Genomic DNA, 26,659 nt, shown 5'->3' on the forward strand with positions numbered 1-26,659 from the left:
GCCGGGTTCGTGATTGGCCGTTGTTGGCCTTTGATTGACAACCTGACGGATTGATTGACAGCCTGCCGCCGGGACTCGGAGTGTGCGGTGTCGGATCGGCGGTGCCAAGCGGAGAACGGTGGCAGAATAGCGAGCATCAGTAACGGCGGCTTTCTCCAGTCTTGTGTCGGTCACACCCGGAACAGTATACATAGCATTCAGCAGTTTAAAACAATCGTTAAGAAACATGTTTGCTGTTCAAAAGTTTAAATCTAAAATTATGTCTATTTAAGTGTCTTTTTTGTGTGAAGAATTATTAACTATTGCATGGTTGCATCTGTAGCTCTCGCGTCTGTAGTTAACTGATTTCTTTCGGAAAATACAGGTGGATGTATTTCGAATATCTTCGGTGCGGCTTTGGGTACAGGCGATGGTCAATTCCAACTCTGCGACTGCCAAGTGATCGGGCTTCTGAGAAATCGGTTCGTGTCTGGCTGGGCAAGTGATGCCTATTCATTCCTGCCCACTGGCCGTCGGAAGAGAGCGATAAATTGTGAGGGCACTGTTTTCTTCGGCGAAGTGGTGAGTATTAGGGAGAATCTGTCCTCTTGCGCCTACGTGTCGGGAGTTCCGGTGTCCGTCCCCTCGGAATCACCTAGAATTTCCAGAGTTATTTCGTGTATAAATTTTGGGTTGCTTGCTACGGATTGTTTAAAGGAGATGAATTTTCCTCCTCTTCCCCCCACCCCCAATTTTCATTTAATTCGGGCGCTTGGAAATCCCTAATTAACCGATGGAGCTCCAATGGGGCCAGAATTGAGAAAAGAATTTTGTTTTCGTCACCTTGTTTACAAAGGCGCTTTGCAGCCAACGATGGCTTTTTTGAGGCGGGGTCGCTTTTGAGTCAACAATGTGCAGGCCGAGATGATAGTTTTTGTGTGTGTGTGCTCATCAGTAGGGAAGGGATTTAGGGAGTTCATCGACTACTTTTGGGAAGTGCGGTTCAGCGGTGTGGAACGGCAGGCAGCCTGTTGCTGTCTGAGCGACTCGGTCTGTCGGTGTGGAGTGTGCTCGTTGTCACTGCGGCCGGTCTGGCTTTCCCCCTCCCCATCCAAAGAGGGTTAATTACATAGTGCAAATAACCTCTAGTGGGGTCAGGTGGTGAAGGAGTCTTTGATTGGTACGTGCTGGCGAATAAATGGCTTGGTTGAAGAGGTGGGAGTGATGAGGGACAATCATGCCGCCCAGGAAAGCAACGTCCACATCAAGGAACCCCACCACCAGCGGTTCACAACTTCTTTTAATGCCATGGACTCCTACCATTAACCCAGGGGTCCGTGGGCCCCAGCTTGTGAGCCCCTGCACCATCCAGGTCATGCTGTCTTCGGAAAGAAGGTACAGGAGCCTCAGGACTCACACCACTATGTTCGGGAATTGTTATTAACCCTCAACCATCAGGCGCTTGAACCATAGGGGATAATTTCACTCATCTTAACCTGCCCCATCACTGAAATGTTCCCTGTGGATTCAATTTAATTTCAGGTTCTTGATATTTATTGCTTCTTGTTATTATTTCTTTTTTCTCTTTTTGTACTTAAACAGTTTGTTGCCTTTTGCACATTGGTTGTTTGTCCTGTCATCTTTCAGTGATTCCATTGTTTCTTGTATTTACTGTGAATGCCAACAAGAAAATGAATTTCAGGGTTGTAGATGGTGACATGTGTGCACTTTGATAAATTTAATTTGAATATTGGACTTCCATTGCACTTCTTCAAAAATAGAATTTTTGTGATTGGATTTTTCTAGAATCATTCATTACTTTAAACACACACATTAAGTGGCTTTTCTCACATTGAAAAGAGATGCAGTCTGTACTGCTGAGCACCTCTCATTTCAGCTTTGTAAGTCATCTCTGCACCCTTTCCATACCAGGCCATCATCATCTCTGCACCCTGGATAGCAACCCTTTACAACTGTTCCCTCTGCTTTCTTTCTCCAAGCAGCTAATATAACAATACATTCTGTTCTTTCTTTTTCCCCTCTGACATCATTTGCAGATAATGTGTTAATCTATTTTGAGGTACCTTATGGAAGGTTTAATAAGTCTTCATAAATTACACCAACTTCATTACCACTGCGTAATTCAAAAATTCAATAATGTTGGTCAAGAAAGCTATTCCCTTTAAGATCCAAGCTGACATTTCATACAATGTTTTTTTTTTCCTTTCTAAATATTCTTCCCTCAAGTGAAGAATCCATTAATTTTCCCACCATCAGTTTTAAGATGACTGCTCTGGGCCTGTTCAATCTCTTATCTTATGCATGGGTATTAAAATTCAAAGTACATTTATTTTATGTCACCAAATATAACCCTGAAATTAATTTTCTTGCAGACATACTCAATAAATCTATAGAACAATACCTGGGTTTCAGCAATTAAGTTACAGAGAAAGGTTGAATAAGTTAGGTCTCTATTCATTGGAGCGTAGAAGGTTGAGGGGGGATTTGATCGAGGTATTTAAAATTTTGAGAGGGATAGATAGAGTTGACGTGAATAGGCTGTTTCCATTGAGAGTAGGGGAGATTCAAACGAGAGGACATGATTTGAGAGTTAGGGGGCAGAAGTTTAAGGGAAACACTAGGGGGTATTTCTTTACTCAGAGAGTGATAGCTGTGTGGAATGAGCTTCCTGTAGAAGTAGTAGAGGCCAGTTCAGTTGTGTCATTTAAGGTAAAATTGGACAGGAAAGGAGTGGAGGGTTATGGGCTGAGTGCGGGTAGGTGGGACTAGGTGAGATTAAGGGTTTGGCACGGACTAGGAGGGCCAAGATGGCCTGTTTCCGTGCTGTAATTATTATATGGTTATATGGTTATAATAACCATAATAGAATCAGTAAAAGACTGCACCAACCTGGGTGTTCAACCAGTGTGCAAAAGGCAACAAACTGTGTCAATACAAAAAGAAATAACTAATAATCATAAATAAATAAGCAATAAGTATCAAGAACATGAGATGAAGAGTCCTTGAAAGTGAGTCCATGGGTTGTGGGAACAGTTCAGTGATTGGGAAAGAAAAGTTAATTGAAACTGGCCAAGATGGTACTGGTGAACCTCAGCGAAACTCTGCAGGCTACCTACAATATTAACAAAGTCATCCATTAGTTCTCTAGCTTATCCCTTTTTTTTCCCTAATGATTTATTACACTTAAGCAAGAAAGACAACACAAGGTCGTTTGTGTGGAGAATAAGTAACAGATTGAGCTGATTAGGTGGAGTGACCTGTTTCAGTGCTGGATATCCCATGCAGTGCCTTAATCAACTGAAAGTAGGACAAATACAAGACAACCTTTCAGTGATATTGACCCCAGAGCTCTGAGGAAAGTTCCCTTTCGCTTTGTAGATAAATGTATTGAATCTAGAGGCCGTACAAAGAAATGTAAGGATGAGAATATTTCTTTTATTTTTGCACTATTTATTTAATTCAAGTGTTCTATATATTTAAGTTGTAATATGATACATTTTGGGGAGTTAAACCAGGACAGAACTTGCATGCCCTGGCAAGTGTTGTAAAGCAGAGATACCTGGAATGCAAGTGCAGTGTTTCCTGAAACTGGAGACACAGGCAGGCAAAATGGTGAAGCAGGTGAATGGTGAATGGCATGCATGCCTTCTTCAGAGCGGGCATTGACAACAGGAGATGTTGCAGCTCTACAGAACGTTGGTGAGATTACACCTGCTTTGCTGTGGTCTTTATACTGTAGGTAGAATGTGATCAAGCTAGAGAGTGGATGGGAAAGATTCAGAAGGATGTCACAGAGACCGGAGGCTTGAGTCATGAAGCAAGACTGGATAGAAGGGAGTGCTTTCCTTGGAGTGAAGATGGATGAGGGGGGACCACTGAGTGTATAATGGTTTATAATATCAAAAGGCATAGGTAAGGTCGCTGTCTTTTTACCAGAGTAGGAGAGCTAAAACTAGAGGGCACAGGTTTAGAGTAAGAGGAGAAAGGTTTAAAGGGAACTTGAGAGTGTGGTGGGTTTATGGAAAGAGCTGCAGGGGAAGTGGTAGAGGCAGATGACATGAAATCATCTAAAGACATTTGGTCAGTTACACGAGTAGAAAAGATTTACAGCAGGGGTTCCCAATCTTTTTCATGCCATGGACCAACACCATTAAGCAAGGGGTCCATGGACCTCAGGTTGGGAACCCCTGGTCTAAAGGAATGTGGATTCCACTAAACCTTCGAATGTGAAAACGCATCCTGTTTGGAATGGATAAGTTTGGCCAAAGGTTTCCATGCTGAACAGCTCTATAATTCTGTAGCTGTGTAATCTGAGTGGAATCCCCTTTCCCTTGATTATTTATACTTAATAAATATGGTTTCTCATTTAAGAAGTGGGTGGATGACTCAGAGTTTGGAATTCCTGCTGACTCTTTTGGAATTTAGTGGTATTGCATTTGAGATTCTTAATTCTAGTGGTGATTGACCCTTTGAGGGACAATCCAATTTAACCATTTTCCTGAGATTCCCTTTAAATTTTAAAATCGTTTGGACTTGTACATTTATTCAATTTCTTCCTAAACCTGCTGCCACCAGATTTTCTGGCAGTGCATGCTGAATTATTGCATCTCTGCAGTTTCTTAACACAACAAAAATCTGTCCATCTTTCTTTTAGTTAATAATCTGATTGTGATTTGGTGCTGTTTCTTGTTTCTTGTTCTTTTCTCTCAACATTCCACAATATTTCAATGTCTGTTAACTTGACACCTCAGGATTTTCAATCAGGAGGATCAGGAGAATAATCTTTTCCATTTCTTTACATAAGTGAAGCCCCTTATCCCTGATTTTCTGAATTAGGCATATTGGCGTTATAGTAGATTCTTAATCTTGTTTGTCGTGGTTTATGGTGTAACATCATAATCAGGTTTTATATCGCTGGCATATGTCATGAAATTTGTTGCTTTCGTGGCAGCTGTACAGTGCAATACATACAGGAAAAGCTATAAATTGCAATAAGAAATATATCTTGAAACATATTAGTAGCTCAAAAAGAGAGCAAAAAAATAGTGAGGTAGTGTTCTTGGATTCAGTATCCATTTGGAAATCTGATGGTGGAGGTGAAGAAGCTGTTCCTAAAATGTTGAGTGAGTGTCTTCAGGCCTCTGTACCTCCTCCCTGATGGTAGCAATGGGAAGAGGGATGCCCTGGAAGATGAGGGTCCTTAATGATGGTTGCAGCCTTTTTGAGGCGTTGCTTCTTGAAGATCAGAATCAGGTTTAATATCACTGGTATATGTCGTGAAATCTGTGGTTATGCAGTAGCAGTGCATTGCAATACAGAACAAAAACTGTGAATTACAGAGTGTGTATATATAAATAAATAGTGCATAAAAAGTAGTGAGGTAGTGTTCATGGGTTCAGTGTCCATTCAGAAATCGGATGACGGGAAAAAGCTGTTCCTGATTTGTTGAATGTCCTCTGTGCTGGGGAGACTAGTGCCAATGATGGAGCTGGTTGTGTTTACAACCCTCTGCAGCTATTTTTTCATCTGGCGTCTCTTCATCTGCTAAGTGGGAAAGAATTGATAAGGAAATCTAACAGAGTCTGATCATTTATTGCAGGAGGAGCTGAAGGCAAAACTAGGCAGATTGTTTAGATAGGACATTGGTGACATTGCATCTGGAATGCTGAGTACGGTATTAGTCTTAAGGAAGGATGTTAATGGCTGGAAGCAGTTCAAAGGTTTCCTTGACTCAATGCCTGGAAAGGCTGTGGTTGTCTCAGGAGGAAAGGTTGGGACACAGCAGGACATGCTTGTCTTTGTTGAGGTTCACAATAATGAAAAGCAAATGTTCCTTGGGATGGATATATCCTCTTAGAAAATCTAGGACTGGTGTCACGTTCAAAATTTTTCTCTGAAGGTTATGAGTCTTAGCAACTCCATTGCTCAAAAGGGTGACTTTGAAACTTATTAAGGGCAATTTTAACAGCTTGAGAAATAAAGGGGTGAAAAGTTATCAGGGACTGACTGTCATGTCAGGAGCAGTCGATCAGTGATGATGTCATTAGTTGGTGGTCCAAGTGACCTACCCCTCCTAACTTGTAGGTTCATAACTTTTCACAGATCAGCAAATTCCTGTGTACTTATGCTCTACATAATCTTGCTGATATCATCTCTGTGACCTATCTTGTGCATGTTTATTCAGTTTCTAATATACTGAACATGTAATATAAATGTTGTGGTCAGACTTATCTCAGTGATAAAGCACTGCTTGGGAGGTTTTTTTTAAGATGGGAACTCCTTCATGCTCCTTTGAGGGGGATGGTACAGGGAGAGGAGAACTCAGGTCATGTTATAGAACAAGAGCAAGCAGTCCCTTTAGTGAAGAGACAAATCCTTTGTAAATTGGTTCAAGAATGCCAATACTTATATTTGTGCATTAATGTATCCTCCTTTAAGCATCTTCTGCTAGCATTTCTGGTTTATGATTATTTTGTTGTTCATCTCCACGCTTTGCGGTGCATTGGGTGGCAACCTTGCTGTTTCTTTAGCATTTGTCTAATTTCATGAAGCCGAGATGCTAGCTCGACGCCAAGCCCAGCACGGATGGGGAGCGTGCGAGGAGCTGGCCAGATTCGAACCAGGGACCACTCGTCTCAAAGTCCAGTGCAGATGCCATTGCCTGGTTTTATAGGTGTTCACTGACATTTTGCTTAACAAATTCATAAAGAATCTAATCTCTCGTGAGAAGAATATTTTTCACTTACTGTATTTTACCGTGGATGAAGAGGATTTGGAGATTTAGTGAATAGTTAGAAATTCCAGTTTTTCTCTCAAGTGGGTGTTACTTTGGCCAATGTGGAGTGTCTTTTGCTGGAAATCTCATGAAAGTGATTTGCAACCAGGTTCAACATTAAACGTGCATGAGCGCCAGGAGAGCCTCGCTCTTCTTGCTCTTTCAGCGGGGATAGCAATTACTGGAGTAACCCATCTCAAATTCTTTTCCCCCACCTCTCTGTTCCACCCTTCTGCACTCACCACCCACCCCAGTTCGTTCTGAGGCTCACCACAAGAGTCATTGCACTGAGAAGATCACGTTCCTTTACCAGTAGGTTGAAGGCTTCATAGGAAAATGGAGGTTATGGGTTGTATCAGAATCAGATTTATTAGCACTGAGATGTCCCATGAAAGTTGTTGTTTTTGTCTCAGCAGTACAGTAAATTACATTGAAACATTAGTATAAGTTAACAGTAAGAAATTAAATAAATGAATAGTGCCAAAGAGGACTATAGAGGTGGTGCTAATGAGTTCATGGTCTGTCAGATGCAATGTCAAAGGCTAACATTGCATTTGCCTTCCTCACTACCAACACACCCTGTTTTAGGAATTCTGCATGAGGACTCCCAAGTCCCTTTGCACCTCAGATTTTTAAATTTTCTCCACATTTAGAAAATAGTCTACACTTTTATTTCTTCTACCAAGGTGCATGACCCAAAATCCCAGCGCTATATTCTATCTGCCACTTCTCTGCCCATTCTTCTAATCTGTCAAAGTCCTTCTGTGGCCCATCCTGTGCTGTACTGGCCCGCGTTCTATATACAAACATGTAAGAGACATTCAGTTTTTTTTTCTCTCTTGCAGTGGTATGTTATAACGATCATTTCCTCATCGTTTGGTGTCACTCTGCAAGTCCAACCAGACATTCAGGTCTCAAACATGCTGCACAAGGTTGACATTATTATTCAAGCTGTAGTGCTTGGGAGGTCTTGGAAGGAAAATGGGCCACATTTATTTGAGCGGGTTCCTGTCTGGAAAGTTCTGGAAAAGTCTGATCATCCTGGTGCTTTACTGGGCTGGACTCTTGTCAGGTGAATCCCTGCACTTCCAAAATCATTGAAGGAGCGAGATTTTGTCTTTCCTGAGGAACGCAGTTCCAGCGCTTTCCTCTCGTCCCCCAACAGCACTACTCCCAATCTGTGGCTTCATAGATTAACACAGAGTTTAATACATAGTAATAGACCATTGTACTGTATTTATATTCTTAAAGTGCAGGACAAGAGAACACAGTCATCTAGGGATCAGAAGAGGAAAGGACAAGTAATTTCACATTCCTGGGTATCAGCATCTCTGAGGATCTATCCTGGGCTTAACATATTGATGAAGGCATGGCAGTGCTATATTTCAGTAGAAGTTTGTGAAAATTTGGTATGTCACCAAAGACACTTTCAAACTAGTACATATCTACTGTGGAGAGCATTCTGACTGGCTGCATCATCGTCTGGTATGGAAGGGGAGCACGGCACAGGATCGAAAATAAGCTGTAAGCTTAGTCAGCTCCATCATGGATACCAGCCTCTGCAGTATCCAGGACATCTTCAATGAACGATGCCTCAAAAAGGCAGACTCCATCATTAAGGACCCTCCAACCCATCATCCAGGTCATGCCTTGTGCTCATTGTTACCATCGGGGAGGAGGTACAGAAGCCTGAAGGCACACATTCAGTGATTCAGGAACAGCTACTTCCTATTTGTTATCAGATTTCTGAATGGACATTGGACCCACGAGCACTTCCTCGCTACTATTTTTTCCTTATCCTTTGGCACTACTTATATGCTTTTACTGTAACTTACCGTTATTATGTTTTGCAGTGTTCTGCTGACACATAACAGTAAATTTCACAACATATGACAGTGATACTAATTTTGCTTCTGATTCTGACGCACTAACATCAAGCTGACCACCACCTTCTGCATGTTTTATTCAGCTTCTCCTGATAATATGTAATATAAATGTTGCTGTAATACTTACCTCAGTGCAAATTGGGAGGGGCTGATATCAACCTTGTACTCCACCCAGCATTTGCCCTTTGCCGTGGGGAAAGGATTATGGGCTGAATTGACGTGTGGGGGAGGTGGTGAAGAAACCCAAGTCATTGTTACAGAACAGGAGCGAACAGTCTCTTGAGTGGAATGACAAATCCAGGGGGGTCTCTGTAAATCTGCTTGAATGTTCTGATATTTGCAGGACTTGACTGTTGACCTTGAGTGTATAAAATCATGAGAGGCATCAGTAGAGTGAAGGCAGAGTCCTTTTTCCCAAGGAACATGTTTGTGGGGAAAAGTCATATTTCTGAACAGTACATGAACACTGCCTCACTGTTTTTGCTTTCTTTTTGCACTTGTTTTTTATATATGTTTTATTTCTTAAGTTCAAAGTTCAGAGTACATATCTGTCACCACATACAACCCTGAGATTCTTTTTCTGCAAGCATATTTAGCAAATCTATAGAACAGTAACTGTAAGCAGGATCAATGGACAACAAACCGTGCAAATGCAAATATAAGTAATTAGCAATAAATAACGAGAACATGAAATTACAAGGTAAAAGAGTCCTTAAAGTGAGATCATTGGTTGTGGGAACACCTCAATAGAACCTGATGGTTGAGGGGTGGTAACTGTTCTTGTACCTGGTGGTGCGAGTCCTGAGGCTCCTGTACCTTCTACCTGACGACAGCAGAGCGAAAAGAGAATGGCCTGGGTGGTGAGGATCTTTGCTGGTGGAAGCTGCTTTCCTGTGACAGCGTGTCAAGTAGATGTGCTCAATCACATTACCTGTGATGTACTGGGCCAAATCCATTACCTTCTGTAGGATTTTGTGTTTGAAGGTATCGGTGTTCCCATACCAGGCTGTAATTGTAATTTATAGTATTTCTGTGTCTCGCACTGTGATACTGCCACAAAACAACAAATTTCACGACATACACCAGTGATACTGAACCTGATTCTGATTCTCAAAAACTAGCAAGCATAAGTTTAAGATGAGAGGAGAAAGCTTTACAGAGGTCTGAGGGGCAACTTTTCCACATAGGGGGTTACTGGCTATGTGGGACAGGCTGCCGGAGGACCTAGATGTAAAGGACATGTGGACAGGTACATGGTTAGGAAAGGTTAGACCAAGGGTTCCCAACCTGGGGTTCACAGACCCCTTGTTCCATGGCATAAAAAAAGTAGGGATGCCCAGGTGAGCAAGTGGGCATACAGCTCTGCATGGATGAGGTGGGTTGCAAGGCCTGTTTCTCTGCTGCATTACTCAAAGACAGATGGCATTTCTGGATCCTTTCTAGACTTCATTGTCCACTGGCCACCCTCAACTCTAATCACTGATTGCCAAGATGAGCCAAAGGTATTCACCAGGTTCCCAGATCGTTGACCTTCCCAGTACGATTTCCTCAAACAAAAGAACTGTCAGATCTCCATGGATGTCAACCTACTGATGTAATGGAATTTCTGCTCCAGAAAGTAATAAATGGTACAGACTAGAGAAACGCAGGCTGAGAGATGATAAACTTGCTGATGAAATCAAAATTAATCTCAAGACAGTGAAACTTTTGCTCAGAGATGTGCAGTTTTCAAAATTTCAGTAAGCTGCAGGGGAGAATTCAGCATACTGTTTTAAAATGCCTAAAGGAGGGAGCAGTGTTCAATGTTCAAAGTAAATTTATCATCAAAGTACATATATGTCACCATATTCTACCCTAGGATTCATTTTCTTGTGGGCATTCACAGTAAATACAAAGAAACACAATAGAATCAATGAAAGACCACTCCTATTGGGATGGACAAACAACCAAGGAGCAAAAGACAACAAACTGTGCAAATACAAAAAGAAAAATGAATAATAAATAAAAAAGCAATAAATATTGAGAACTTGAAATGAAGAGTACATAATCTTGAAAGTGAGTCTACAGGTTGTGGGTGAGTTTAGTGATGGGATAAGTGAATTTGAGTAATATTGTCCCCTCTGGTTCAAGAGCCTGTTAGTTGAGGGGTAATAACTGTTCCTGAATCTGGGGGTTCTGTACCTTCACTTGGATTGCTGCAACGAGAAGAGGGCATAGCGTGAATGGTGGGGGGGGTATCTTGATGATGGATGCTGCTTTCCTGCAACAGCACTCCTAGTAGATGTGCCCAATGGTGGGGAGGGTTTACCCATGAAGGATTGCTTTAGTAATTAGTGCCCTGGTTACAGATACCCACTCCAAAGGGAAAAGAATAAAGAAAGAACCGCTGTTTCTAGAGGCAACAGACAGAAACCAGAAGACACAGAGTTAAGACGATTGGCAAAAGGACAAGTGGTGACATTTTCTGCAGCTGGTGATTTATGTTTTAGACAATAGACAACAGGTGCAGAAGTAGACCATTCGGCCCTTCGAGCCTGCACCGCCATTTTGAGATCATGGCTGATCAATTACTATCAATACCCGGTTCCTGCCTTGTCCCCATATCCCTTGATTCCCCTATCCATAAGATACCTATCTAGCTCCTTCTTGAAAGCATCCAGAGAATTGGCCTCCACTACCTTCCGAGGCAGTGCATTCCAGACCCCCACAACTCTCTGGGAGAAGAAGTTTTTCCTTAACTCTGTCCTAAATGACCTACCCCTTATTCTCAAACCATGCCCTCTGGTACTGGACTCTCCCAGCATCTGGAACATATTTCCTGCCTCTATCTGGTCCAATCCCTTAATAATCTTATATGTTGCAATCAGATCCCCTCTCAATCTCCTTAATTCCAGCATGTACAAGCCCAGTCTCTCTAACCTCTCTGTGTAAGACAGTCCAGACATCCCAGGAATTAACCTGGTGAATCTACGCTGTACTTCCTCTACAGCCAGGATGTCCTTCCTTAACCCTGGAGACTAAAACTGTACACAATACTCCAGGTGTGGTCTCACCAGGGCCCTGTACAAATGCAAAAGGATTTCCTTGCTCAGTTTTGACTGAACTGCTCATTGAGGTTGTGGATGCAAACTCTGTTGTGACTTAATAAATATCTGAAGTAAAATTTGCAGGGGTTTGGGGAAAGAAAAAGCAAGTAAAAGTAATGGATTACTCCTGAAAAAGCTGTAACTGGGGCAATAGACTGAGTGGCCTCAGTACAGTGTTTTGGTTTTTTTTTGTAATTTATTTTTTTGTTGAAGTTCATCAAACAAACATTTCCATAAGATGTATTTCAGACATTGTACATATATCACAAATCTTCAAAGTATTTATCTGAGGTATACACTTACAGAAAAGAACGGAAAGAAAAAACAGGCAAAAGGAAAAAACTATGTAAAAATAGTGAGTGATTTTTTTTTTAACAACATATTCATTGATTTGTGAGAATAAAACAGGCCTATGAGGCATTATGTAGTTAAACCATTTTTCCCAGTATGAATCAAATTGTTCCAGCTTATGATTAACAGATGCTGTTATCTTCTCCATTTTGTAAATGTCCATTATAATTTCCATCCAAGCATTTAAAGTTGGGCTCTCCTGTGATAACCATTTCCTAGTAAGAGGCTTTTTACCAGCCACCAACAGTATATTCATTAAATATTTATCTCTTTTCAACCATTCTTGAGTGTGGTGGTGGTATTGTGGTGGTGAGTTTGGGTGGTGCAAAAGCAGGAAAATGGTGATGCTGCTGCTATATGGAGTATCTGTGTGCTGGTGAATTGTTTTACAAGCAGACAATCAAATGACAGGTTTAGTCTTCATTTTAATAAACATAGGAGCTGAGAGTGTACGTGGCCTTTGGTAAAAGACAGTTATTTTCATGCTCGTCAGTACACTAAGCACTTAAATGCTGTAAACACAATCTTGTGACCATGGTAACAAAGATCATTTTTTTTCTATGATAGATGCTGTATTGGATGGGCTTTTACTAGACTAAGACATGATGGAAGTACAACCAGAGCTTTCAGAAAAAGTACAGAAGTCCTTGCATTCACATTGTGCTCACAGAATGACAGTGAATTCTGGTTAATTGTGCCATCAATTATTTGGTGCAGTCCTTATTTGAGCCACCTCTTAAAGAGCAAAACAAAACAGCCAGGATTCCCTGTGTTTATTTATGACTCTATGTTGCTTAATTGGGACAAGAGACTATTGCCATATAGTTTCTAACTAGCGTCAGTCATGGGTACATGCATGGCTGTTAGACACTACATCATGCTTAGAGTGAACAGTTTGTAAAATATGTAGTCAGTTGCATGTGTTTGTGTTCAAAAAACAGTGATTTTTGACACTGACAGTTGTCAAAAATAAATAATAAGACATTTCAGGACTGTTTTGCTCACTGCAGTTTCAAGCATTCAGGCTTGGAGATGCCAGAAACGGCCAGGAGTGAAAATGAAACAATTTCACTTCTTCAACAAGTTAGGAAATACGAATGTTAGATACATTTCATATAAAGTTAATACATACCGATCGCCTTTCTACACAACTTCAGAAGCCATGCCAAACCAGAGAGGGAAAGTTCTTCTCTTTTTTTCTAATGTATTTTGAGAAGCATTTGCTTTTTTTTTGACATCAGAAAATTACAGAATTTCCATACTTAAATAGTCAGATTATTTGTGTAATTGCATATCTACTTTGTCCAACGTGGCACTGGTGGTAATCCAGAGATCATTACCTTTGTGGTCCTACTTTTTAATTTATCTCTTAACTCCCTAAATTCACCTTGTAGGACCTCATCCCATTTTTTTACCTATATCATTGGTACCTATGTGCACCACAACCACTGGCTGTTCACCCTCCCATTTCAGAATGTCCTGCAGCCACTCAGAGACATCCTTGACCCTTGCACCAGGGAGGCAACATACCCATCCGGAATCTCGTTTGCAGCCGCTGTAACGCCTATCTATTCCCCTTACAATTGAATCCCCTATCACTATAGCTCTCCCACTCCTTTTTCTTCCCTCCTGTGCCGCAGAGCCACTCATGGTGCAATGAACTCGGCTGCTGCTGCCTTCCCCTGATGAGACGTCTTCCCCAACAGTATCCAAAACAGTATATCTGTTTTGCCTACTGCTACGCTGTCTAGTAGCCACCCCTTCCCTTTCTGCCTGTGTAGCCTTTACCTGCGGTGTGGCCAACTCACTGAATGTGCTGCTCACGACTTTCTCAGCATCGCGGATGCTCCAGTACAATTCCAATTGCAGCTCCAGGTGCTCAATGCGGTCTGCCAGAAGCTGCAGTTGGACACACTTCCTGCACACATAGTCATCAGGGACACTGGAAGTATCCCTGATTTCCCACATGCTGCAGGATGAACAAACCATGGGGCCGATCTCAGCTGCCATGACCTACCCAATACTTGCCTCAACTTTTGAAACTTTCTCCTTTGAAAGGAACTTACCCGGCCTTACCTCACTTGGAGTGAAGCTCGTCCTCAGCCTCTGCTCATCAAAGCCTCAAATCTCCACTCCTTCACTGGCCCATCAACTCACTGGTCACTTTCCACTGTCTGCTCCACTTGAGCTACCCCTCTATTTATTTGTTTGAGTTTTTCAGACTGCTTGGTCACCTGACCATGATTGCCCAATCAGCTGCTTTCTGCTGAGCTATTCAAATCTTGATTGACTTGATGGCACAATCCAACTGCCAAAACTGCCAGAATCTCTGGAGTCAAAGCCTCAAATCTCCACTCCTTCACTGACCCACTCACTCACTGGCCGCTTTCCCTATTTATACATAGTTCTTTGCTTTTGCTTGTTTTTTCTTTCCACTCTTTTCTATAAGTGTATACCCCAGATAAATAATTTGTGGAGATTTTGTGATGTATATGATTATATGATGTATATGTACAATGTCTGAAATACACCTTGTGGAAATGTTTGATAAACTTCAATAAAAAAAAATAAATTACAAAAAAAAATGAGAAGAGTAGATGGGGTCTTTGATTTACTGAGGCAGCAAGAATGTAGACGGGGAAGGCTGGTTTCTATTATATGCTGGGCTGCTCACTGCTATTTCTTTTGATCAAGGGCAGAGCAGCTGCCATATCAAGTCGTAATGCATCCAGAGAGGATATGTTCAATGTTGAACCAATAAAAATTGGCAAAGGTGAAAGGGAATATGCCAAAGCTCTTTAGATGCCTGAGGAAGTAGAGGTGTTAGTGAGATTTCTTGACAGAGTTGGACCAGGACAAGCGGTTGGTGATGTTCACTCCCAGGAACTTGTGTTGTAGTTATCTTAGTCATGAAACGGCACTTGGAGTATTATATGCAGTTTTGTATAATTCCAGTCAAGATGGCACCTGTGTACAATGCTCCTTTGGTCGACATCTTCTGGATAGATCAAGAACCATCCTTTTCACTTCTTTTATGTCATTTACATTTGTGTCTTGGCTTGGATGAGATTCTGGAATTGTTGAAGCCTGTGTTTTGCTGTTTGGAGATTGTTTGGGTGTTCCAGCTCTCTGCAGTCTCTGAGAGGATTCCAGGAGGCAGTGCGCACAAACCTCATAGGAAGCAGGTTGCAGGACAGAGTGCAAGCCGACGTTTGGCTCTTTCGCTCATTAAAGTGAGGAGGGAGATTGAAGCATTAAAATGAGTGCTGACTGCCTGTCCTTTGGTAGGTTGCTCTGTACCAGAGAGCAGAGAGCCTGCTGCTGTGCCTGGGTCCAGAGACTATTGCCCAGGTTTTATAGATATTATGTCAATCGATTAATCTTAATCAGTTTTTTGTCTGTTAATAAACTTCCTCTATATTTTGCTTTTCTAAATCTGAGAAGGTGGGAGAATGGAGTTGAGAGGGAAAATAAATCAGCCAAGATCGAATGGCGGAGCAGACTCAATGGGCCGAATGGCCTATTTCTGATTCTACATCTCATATTCTTAAGCCTGTTTTTTTTAAAAAGGTGGATTTTCCCCTAATTCCATTCTAATTGCATATTAAGTTACTTCATTTGTTTATTACAAGGGTACTGGCAGGGAAGGCTTAATCAGCCATTCTGTGTGAGGAAGGCTCACATGTTGTCACATGCAGACTATGCTGAATCATTCCAAGAGAAGTGTTTGACAATTCAGCTTTAGAAAGCTGTGGCCAGATTAAATGGCTTCATCAGGACTTCTGTTTAATCAAACTAAAAAGAAGCAGTGAAAAGATCTGTTTGTAGTGGCTATCATATTGTTGGCAATTTTAAAATGGTGATATTCCATCTGCCTCATGAGGTGAGTGCGAATGGTTACAGGCCACAGCCACGGAGCCAATTCAGCACTGAAGCTTCTTGATGAAAGGTAAACAAAAATGTAAGAAACATGAACTGCAGAGGCTGTGAAAGTGAGTCCACAGCTGCAGAACCCGTTCAGCGCTGAGGTGAGTGAAGCCGTCCAGGAGCCGATGGCTGCAGGGCCACAGCTGCTCCTGAACCTGGCAGCGTGGAACTCAAGACTCCTGCACCTTCTGTCCGATGGTGGTAGCAAGAAGAAAGGGAGACCGATCAAACAGAAGCAGGCGGCATTGCACACCTGCTTGCTTTCAGCTCTCATCCTCTGCTGTTGTGCTCTGTGATCTCTACAGTACATACTGCTGCTACAGGTATCTTGCTGTTGTCACAACTAGGCCTGGGCAGTAAACATGGCCCCTAACAGCAGTCCGCCATACTATAAACCAGTAACAGAACAGAAAAACTCATTGCAGCAGGTTTTACATTTCAGTTTACAATGGCGTTACTGAAGATGGGCAACAGCCTATTGGGGGTTCAGAAAGCAAGAAGTACAAGTAAAATCTTTATAAAGACTTTTTCTGTGGGAAATTGTGGTAAGTAATCACTGCAAACAATGAAGAGGTGAGCGAAAGCGAGGCTGACTCAAGAGTCGAGGCATGCCAGTGTGATGCCAAGTTGGTAAAAGGTCGGGCATGTTCAAGGAGAAGTGGTTGGAGCGAGGTTGAGACAGAGTGACAGTGTGAAGCGAAAAGAGGTAGGAGTGGAGGAGAGGTAGACAATAGGTGCAGAAGTAGACTATTCGGCCCCTCGAGTCTGCACCGCCATTCTGAGATCATGGCTGATCATTCACTATCAATACCCAGTCCCTGCCTTGTCCCCATATCCCTTGATTCCCCTATCCATCAGATATCTATCTAGCTCCTTTTTGAAAGCATCCAGAGAATTGGCCTCCACCGTCTTCCGAGGCAGTGCATTCCACACCTCCACAACTCTCTGGGAGAAGGAGTTCTTCCTCAACTCTGTTTTAAATAACTGACCTCTTATTCTCAATCTATGGCCTCTGGTACTGGACTCTCCCAACATCTGGAACATATTTCCTGCCTCAATCCTATCAAATCCTTTAATTATCTTAAACGTTTCAATCAGATCCCCTCTCAATCTCCTCAATTCCAGTGTGTACAAGCCCAATCTCTCCAATCTCTCTGTGTAAGACAGCCCTGCCATCCCAGGAATCAACCTAGTGAATCTACGCTGCACTTCCTCAATTGCGAGAATGTCCTTCCTTAAACCTGGAGACCAAAACTGTACACAATATTCCAGGTGTGGTCTCACCAGGGCCCTGTACAAATGCAAAAGGACATCCTTGCTCTTGTACTCAATTCCCCTTGTAATAAAGGCCAACATTCCATTTGCCCTTTTCACTGCCTGTTGCACTTGATCATTCACCTTCATTGACTGATGAACTAGGACTCCTAGGTCTCTTTGCATTTCTCCCTTACCTAACTCTACATCATTCAGACAATACTCTGCCCTCTTGTTCCTGCTTCCAAAGTGGTTAACTTCACATTTATTCACATTGAATGACATCTGCCAAGTATCTGCCCACTCACCCAGCCTATCCAAGTCTCCCTGTATTCTCCTAACGTCCTCTTCGCATGTCACACTGCCACCCAGTTTAGTATCGTCAGCAAACTTGCTGATATAGTTTTCAATGCCCTCATCTAAATCGTTGACATAAATTGTAAAGAGCTGTGGTCCCAATACAGAGCCCTGTGGTACCCCACTAGTCACCTCCAGCCAGTCGGAGAAACACCCATTCACTGCTACCCTTTGCTTTCTATCTGCCAACCAGTTTTCTATCCATGTTGAAACCCTGCCCCCAATGCCATGAGCTCTGATTTTACTCACCAATCTCCTATGTGGCACCTTATCGAATGCCTTCTGAAAATCTAGGTACACAACATCCACTGGCTTACCCTCGTCTAACATCCTTGTTACACCCTCAAAAAACTCCCAACAGATTATTTAAGCATGATTTGCCCTTGGTAAATCCATGCTGGCTCGGCCTAATCCTATTACTGCCATCAAGATGTGCCACTATTTCATCCTTAATAATGGACTCAAGCATCTTCCCCACGACTGACGTTAGGCTAACAGGGCGATAGTTCTCCGTTTTCTCCTTCCCTCCCTTCTTGAAAGGTGGGATAACATTAGCCACTCTCCAATCTTCAGGAACTGATCCTGAATCTAAGGAACATTGGAAAGTGATTACCAATGCATCCGCAATTTCCTGAGCCACCTCTTTTAGAACCCTCGGATGCAGACCATCTGGACCCGGGGATTTATTAGCCTTCAGTCCTACCAGTCTACTCATCACAGTTTCTTTCCTAATGTCAATCTGTCTCAATTCCTCTTGATATCTTCTGACCCTGGCCCATCCATACATCTGGGAGATTGCTTGTGTCCTCCCTGGTGAAGACAGATCTAAAATACGCATTAAATTCTGTTGCCATTTCCCTGTTTCCCATAACAATTTCTCCCAATTCATTCTTCAAGGGGCCAACATTGTTCTTAACTATCTTCCTTCTCTTCACATGGCTAAAAAAGCTTTTGCTATCCCCTTTTATATTCCTGGCTAGACTGAGCTCATACCTGATTTTTTCTCTCCGTATTGCTTTTTTAGTTAAGATCTGCTGTTCCTTAAAACTTTCCCAATCATCTGTATTCCCACTCATCTTAGCCCTGTCATACTTCTTTTTCTTTAATGCCATACAATCTCTGACTTCCTTTGTCAACCACTGTGGCCCCTTCCCCCTCTTTGAATCCTTCCTTCTCATTGGAATGAACTGCTTTTGTATCTTTTGTATTATCCCCAAGAATATCTGCCACTGCTGATCCACTGTCTTTCCTGCCAGGGCATCTGCCCATTTAACTTTGGCCAGCTCTTCCCTCATGGCTCTGTAGTCTCCTTTATTTAATTGCAACACTGACACCTCTGATCTGCCCTTATTTCTCTCAAATTGTAGATAAAAACTTATCATGTTATGATCACTACTTCCTAATGGCTCCTTTACTTCAAGATCACTTATCAATTCCTGTTCATTACACATCACCAAGTCCAAAATAGCCTCGTTTCTGGTTGGCTCAAGCACAAGCTGTTCCAAAAATACATCCCTTAGACACTCCACAAACTCCCTATCCTGGGGTCCAGCGCCTACCTGATTCTCCCAGTTCACCTGCATGTTGAAATCTCCCATAACGACTGCATTACCTTTAGCACATGCCAATGTTAACTCCCTAATCAACGTACCCAATATCCACACTACTGTTTGGGGGCCTGTACACAACACCCATTAGGGTCTTTTTACCCTTACTGTTCCTCAGCTCAATCCACACAGACTCTGCTTCCCCTGTTCCCAAGTCACCTCTTGCTAAGGACTGAATCTCATTCCTCACCAACAGGGCCACCCCACCCCCTCTTCCCATATTTCTGTCTCTACGATAGCATGTATACCCTGGTACACTCAATTCCCAGGCCTGATCCCCTTGCAGCCATGTCTCCGTTATCCCAACAATATCGTAGTTCCCCATTTTCATCTGAGCTTCAAACTCATCTGTCTTATTTCTGACACTACACGCATTCAAGTATAGAATTCTTAGCCCATTCCTCCTCTCTTTGCTTAAAACACTGTCTATTGTATCTAACCCAGCTCCTTGAACTTCCATCGGGCTAATTGCACCTTGAATTTTGATGACCTTCTCAAGATCACCCAAACCTTCTACACATTTAACCCCATGCTCCTTCTGACCAACCCTCTGTACATGTAACTTTTCCAACACATGTTCTGTCTCACCTTTCTCCTTTACACAATTAATATTTGGGAAACGTGTGTTCCCCACCTGTCCCTTATCCTTCATCATATCATCTTCTCTCGTAATCTGGATCCCTGCCCCCTGCACATCTAGTTTAAACCCCCCTGAGCAGCACTGGCAAACATTCCTGCAAGAATGTTAATACCCCTCCAGTTCAGATGTAGACCGTCCCTTCGAAACAGATCCCAACGTCCCTGGAACAAAGACCAATTATCCAAAAACCTGAACCCTTCCTTCCTGCACCGTGCTCTCAGCCTCGTATCAATGTGCATAATCATTCTATTCTTCGCCTCACTCGCACGTGGCACAGGTAGCAATCCCGAGATTGTCACCCTGGAGGTCCTGCCTTTCAGCTTCACTCCTAACTCCCTGAACTCTCTAAGCAGGACCCCCTCACCTTACCTACATCGTTGGTCCCTACATGGACCACTACATCTGGGTTCATACCCTCGTTCTCAAGATTAGCCTGCACCCGATCTGAGATGTCCCGGACCCTGGCACCAGGGAGGCAACATACCATCCGAGACTCCCGATCTGCCCCACAAAATCTCCTATCTTCCCCCCTGACTATAGAATCCCCTAAAACTATCGCTCTCTTCTCTTCCCTCCTCCCCTTTCTAGTTGAAGGTTCAACCTCTGTGCCAGAGGCAGGACCACTACAACTCATTCCTGGTAGGTCATCCCCATCAACAGTATCCAGTACGGTATTCTTATTGTTAATGGGAATGGCCGCAGGGTGCTCTGCTCTCTCTGCCTGCTCCCCCTGCCTCTCTGGACCGTCACCCATCTGCCTACTTCTTGGTTTTTTGGTGTGACTACCTCCTGATAACTCCTATCTATCTCCGACTCTGCCTCCCGAATGATCCGTAGTTCATCCAGCTCCCGCTCCAACTCCCTAACTCGGGCTAGATTTGGAGCCCTCCACCTAAATTGAGAGCAAGGTTTGATCAATCAAAGCACCAGGCCGACTTGGAGAGGTTGGATATGGGCCAGAACATGGCAGCGAGGTCCAGGCCCAAAGCGTATCCTATCCAGTGTGACGAACAACTGGATGTTTGGACGATTTAGAAGCCAGGTCAGAGGGATGGAAAAGGCAGAGTGTCGGGACCAGAGTGTCACAGCTCAGTGACACTCACTCGGCACTCAATGTTGCTGAGGCTGTGGCCTGCTCCAGGCTTCGTGTCCATGGACTCACTTTCCTTTTGAATGCTGTTGCTTGCTGTTATTGTTTGCATTGTTTTGAGTTTCTCTCTCCCCCCCCCCCCCCCCCACGTTGAGTGTTTGTCAGTCTTTTTTTAATCTTTTTTTAATGGGTTCTTTCAGGTTTCTTGTGTGGCTGCCTGTAAGGAGACGAATTTCAAGGCTGTATCATTTATACAAACCCCATTTCTAGAAAAGTTGGGATATTTTCCAAAAATGCAATAAAAACAAAAATCTGTGATATGTTAATTCACATGAACCTTTATTTAACTGATAAAAGTACAAAGAAAAGATTTTTAATAGTTTTACTGACCAACTTAATTGTATTTTGTAAATATACACAAATTTAGAATTTGATGGCTGCAACACACTCAACAAAAGTTGGGACAGAGGCATGTTTACCATTGTGTTACATCATCTTTACTTTTAATAACACTTCTTAATCATTTTGGAACTGAGGATACTAATTGTAGTAGATTTGTAATTGGAAATTTTGTCCATTCTTGCTTGATATAAGACTTCAGCTGCTCAACAGTCCGTAGTCTCCATTGTCTGATTCTCCTCTTCATGATGCGCCATACATTTTCAATAGGAGATAGATCTGGACTGGCAGCAGACCAGTCAAGCACACGCACTCTGTGTCTACAAAGCCACGCTGTTGTAGCCCGTGCAGAATGTGGTCTAACATTGTCCTGCTGAAATAAGCGCGGATGTCCCGGGAAGAGACGTCGCCTTGATGGCAACATATGTCTCTAAAATCCTAATATACGCCTCAGAGTTAATGGTGCCTTCACATACACGCAACTCACCCATGCCGTGGGCACTGATGCACCCCCATACCATCACAGATGCTGGCTTTTGCACCTTTCGCTGATAACAATCAGGATGGTCGTTTTCATCTTTGGCACGGAGAACTCAATGCCCGTTTTTTCCGAAAACTAGCTGAAATGTGGACTAATCTGACCACAGTACATGGTTCCACAGACTTTCGATCCATCTGAGATGAGCTCGGGCCCAGAGAACTTGCTGGCGTTTCTGCATAGAGTTGATGTATGGCTTCCTCCTTGAGTAATACAGTTTCAAGTTGCATTTCTGGATGCAGCGACGGACTGTGTTAAGTGACAATGGTTTTCCAAAGTACTCCCGAGCCCAGGTGGCTATAATTGTCACAGTAGCATGACGGTTCCTTTGGCAGTGCCGCCTGAGGGCTCGAAGATCACGCGCATTCAACAGTGGTTTCTGACCTTACCCTTTACGCACTGAGATGTCTCTGAATTCTCTGAATCTTTTCACAATATTATGTACTGTAGATGTTGAAAGACCTAAATTCTCTGCAACCTTGCGTTGGGAAATGTTCCTTTTGAACTGACTAACAATTCTCTCACAAATTTTGACACAAAGGGGTGAGCCACGACCCATCCTTGCTTGCAAAGACTGAGCCTTTGATGGACGCCACTTTTATACCCAGTCATGATACCTCACCTGCTACCAATTAGCCTGCTTAGTGTGGAGTCTTCCAAACCGGTGTTACTTGAATATTCTGTGCACTTTTCAATCTTATTTTAACTCTGTCCCAATTTTTGTTGAGTGTGTTGCAGCCATCAAATTCTAAATTAGTGTATATTTACAAAATACAATTAAGTTGGTCAGTAAAACTATTGAAAATCTTTTCTTTGTACTTTTGTCAGTCAAATAAGGGTCCACATGAATTAACATATCACAGATCTTGGTTTTTATTGCATTTTGCAAAATATCCCAACTTTTCTGGAAATGGGGTTTGTACATACTTTGATAATAAATGTACTTTGAATAAGTTGAACTTTTGAACATTGAACCTAGGAACCAAACATTAAACTGGACTATGGGCAGTGTGATGCTTGGGTCTATCTATGGCTGTGGCATCTTATGATGCAAAAGCTTTTTTTACTTCACTAGAACTAGACATACTTTTTCAGCCTATTGTAAACTGTTCTTCCTTTAATTCTTCTTTCTGTTTTGTTCTGTAATTACAGGTATCAGAGTTGGTAAGATCCCCAGTGTTACCATGACGACCGTGGTGATGGAACAGATTGGTAGACTCTTCATCAACATCCAGCAGATCCGTCAGATCCCAAGCCTGGTGGAGCAGTCCATTCCCAGCCTGCCATGTACTGTGAAGGATTGGGAGGTGCCGCGGATATTCCGGGAGCCGTACATCAATTCTGGCTACAGACCAGTGGAGCAGAGCTGGCGATACTACCTGTTCACCTTGTTCCTGCGGCACAACGAGTCAGTCAACGTCTGGTCCCACCTCTTCGCTGCGCTGATTATCCTCCTGAAGCTGCAGGAGTTCTCCCAGACGGTGGACTTCTGGTCAGACCGGCATGCATTGCCACTGTTGATCCTCCTCCTCTCTGCCTTCTGCTACCTGACCTGCAGCTCCCTTGCCCACCTCCTGCATGCCCGTTCGGAGTTTGCCCATTATTCCTTTTTCTTTGTGGACTACATTGGTGTGGCAGTCTATCAGTATGGGAGTGCTTTGGTCCACTATTACTACTCCATTGAAGAGGAGTGGTACCATGTCATCAAAACGTTCTACCTCCCCATGGCCACCTTGTTGGCTTGGATGTCCTGTTTAGGATCCTGCTATGCAAAATCTAATGCCAAGTTACTGCACCCTTGGTCACGCAAACTCTACCAGATAGTCCCAGCAGGGCTGGCCTACATGTTGGACATCAGCCCTGTGGTGCACCGGATATATAGCTGCTATTCGTCAAATTGCACTGACGCTTCCATTTGGTACCACCAATGTCAGATCATCTGCTTCCTCATAAGTGCTCACTTCTTCTCTTGTCCTCACCCAGAGAAGTGGCTCCCAGGAAAATGCGACATCTTCCTGCAGGGGCATCAGATTTTCCATGCTTTTATGGTCTTCTGCACCCTGGCACAACTGGAAGCTGTCCATCTGGATTATAAATACCGGCAGCATTTCTATCAGACATGGCACAGCGACTCCACCTGCTCTGTGCTGATCTGTCTCGCGGTGATCGTTTCCTCCAGCGTTGTCACTGCAGTCTACATGAGGCACCTCATCAAAATCAAACTCGGCCTCAAAGAGAAATGAAGATGGGTGCTTCTCAATCCAGCATCTCACTTATCTTGAATATACCATCCATTGGGGAGAGGCAGAAGGGTAGGGAAAAACTGACTCTGGTTTCTAGAACTGACTCTGTGCCTGGGAGTTCGATTCTTGGATTGAAATCTACAATGATTTCTATGGCATTTTCACATGAGACTGGCTGTGAGTTTTGGCAAGCATCAAGGACGTGCAAGGATTTGTCAAATACTGTAATACTGAATGCCTTATATCTTTGCATAGCACCTACATTGTAATTGGTGAATTTGTTCAGTTAGTACTTGCTCAAGCAGAGCAGGCCACGTGTGGTCATGGCTCACTGCAGAGTATAGTTGGGCAATGAGCACCTGCTAGCTTCGGGTATCTTTATCCTTGCCAGTTCTGATAAATTTGAACAGGAACTCTGTTTCTCTTTCCACAGATGCTGGCTGACCTCCTAAGTGTTCCCTGCATTTTATTTTTTCCCGGTTCTCTAATACTCAAATCATTTGTCAAGAGTCATTTATCTTGCTCCCGCTGTCAAAATACACTTAAATATGATTGAGATTAGAGGTATTTATAATATCCAAAGTTTACATTGAATACACTACACAATGATCTTGATTGATGCTGAGAAAGTCATTGATCTAAATCATCATCAAAAGCCTATATCTGGATGTGCAAGGATATGAAATATAGCAGTGTTACAGAGCTGTGGCTGATGTGGAGATAATCAACTGCAGTCCACTTTTTAAAAAGTGTACTGCAGTAAAGAATTAATTTATCATATCTCCCAGACCAGAATACTTTAAATTATCGGTTCCATTCCAGCTTTTTCTATTCACTCTCTGCACCACTGAATAGCTTTTGGTGACATTCTATATACCTGTATTTCCTTATCGGTGCCAAGGTAGTGTAACACTTAGCCCGACGCTAATACAGCTCGAGGCGTTGGAGTTTGGAGTTCAATTCCAACATCATCTGTAAGGAGTTTGTATGTCTTCCCTGTGGAATGCATAGTTTTTCTCTGGGTCCTCTGGTTTCCTCCCGTAATCCAAAGACGTACCGGTTAGTAGGTTAATTGCTCGTTGTAAATTGTCCCGTGTTGGGCTGGGATTAAATCAGGGGTCGCTGGGCAGAGTGGCTGGAAGAGACAGAAGACCCTATTCCACATTGTATCTTCAAATAAATAAATAAAGTCAATAGAAGGAGACCATTTAGTTCAAGTCCACATTGGCACTCAGAGTAATCCGAGCCACCACTGTTTTCCTCTGTTACTTATCCTCGCATGTTCCCTTTAGCTTCCCCCAGCCCCTCCCCAATGTTATCATGTGTATAACAACTAGGGGCAATTTGGGCAGTTACCCTACCAAACTTCATGTTTCTTAGGATGTGGGAGGATACAGAGCATCTGAAGGAAACCCATGTGGTCACAGGGAAAATGTCAAATTCCACACAAAGTTCTCAGAGGAGTTGTCAGTCATCATGAGACTACAGGTTTGATCTGGCTTGTCACAGCTGTCTGTGCAGGAGGTAGTGTAAATGTCAGAATTGGACGTTTTAAAGAACTTCCCTGCTCTGTAAATAATGCCATAGGATATTTAGCATCCACCTGTGCAAACAACATTGGTCACTGGATAGCTCTGATCCTGGCCAACACCACTTGAGGTAGTTGGTGCCTACTCTTGCCAAGCATTATGCATAGGTATTACTGATGGTTGACTCTTGAGAATTATTGAGGCTGTCCAAATGTGAAAGAACATTTTGTATCTCCGTAATGTTGTGCTCCTCAAGTTCAAATTGAATTTTGGAAAATCATATATTTCAGTGGCATGCCAGGATTAAACACTTCTGTGTAATTATGGTCACTTGGTGTTCTGCCTCCTGCCAAATCTGAACTGTGTCAGAAGCCTTCCCCGTCTGCTCCATGGACAGCAGTGGCCGATATGTTGCTGCTTCTGTGGCCCAGGAAGGAAAGATTGGAGGTGCAAACAATTATAAAGCAGCAAAAATGGAACCTTGTGTATGTGTGCTTTAGTGATGTGGGTTGAGAGGTATCAATCTGTTTCCCTTGAAATAAATGTCATTAACTCCTCTATGTTCGCCTGAGTTTACAGCACATCCAGAAAGTGTGTAGTCTGGGGTATCACACAAATGTTTTTTTTAAAGTAAAAGGCTGAAATAGGAGTGTATTCCACTAACCACGAAGGAGCAGAAACCGCTTGCTGGATACAGTGCACATAATGCTTACTTGACCTCACTGTTCACAAAGAATGAAAGGTTATGCTGAACAACTGCTCTGCTGTTTTCTTCTTTGTTGCACTGTTTTGCAATACTCCTGCTGTGATATTGGAAAGGAGGATGATCTTTGTGGTTGCCCTCTATTTCCAACTGAGGGGGAGAAAGGGTGAAGTTCTGGGCATAATGGAATGAGGCAGCACTGTTTATGAAGCAAGACTTTCAGCCTTTCAACATGTGTACACATGCAAATAAAATCATATCCAATGTTTACAAA

The 26,659-nt window shown here is 42.9% G+C and overlaps 1 protein-coding gene across 4 annotated transcripts; it reads left to right on the forward strand.

Annotated features, from left to right (window-relative positions):
* Positions 1-44: 44 nt before the first annotated feature.
* On the forward strand, positions 45-26,659 carry paqr7b (progestin and adipoQ receptor family member VII, b). Of its 4 annotated transcripts, none has more exons than XM_059954735.1 (3): positions 45-165; positions 365-561; positions 23,063-26,659. In XM_059954735.1, the coding sequence occupies exon 3, from the start codon at positions 23,095-23,097 to the stop codon at positions 24,151-24,153; it is 1,059 nt and encodes a 352-aa protein (XP_059810718.1). In that variant the 5' UTR covers positions 45-165; positions 365-561; positions 23,063-23,094; the 3' UTR covers positions 24,154-26,659. The 4 variants fall into 4 exon arrangements, with proteins under 4 accessions (XP_059810718.1, XP_059810717.1, XP_059810720.1 ...); XM_059954734.1 differs by having other exon boundaries at positions 81-216; XM_059954737.1 differs by having other exon boundaries at positions 99-184.

This window comes from Hypanus sabinus, chromosome 30 (assembly GCF_030144855.1).
Source record: "Hypanus sabinus isolate sHypSab1 chromosome 30, sHypSab1.hap1, whole genome shotgun sequence".
NCBI lineage: Eukaryota > Metazoa > Chordata > Chondrichthyes > Myliobatiformes > Dasyatidae > Hypanus > Hypanus sabinus.

Bases quoted from the DNA above. Each gene is read 5' to 3' on its own strand.
- paqr7b (XM_059954735.1), top strand. From the start codon at position 23,095: ATGACGACCGTGGTGATGGAACAGATTGGTAGACTCTTCATCAACATC.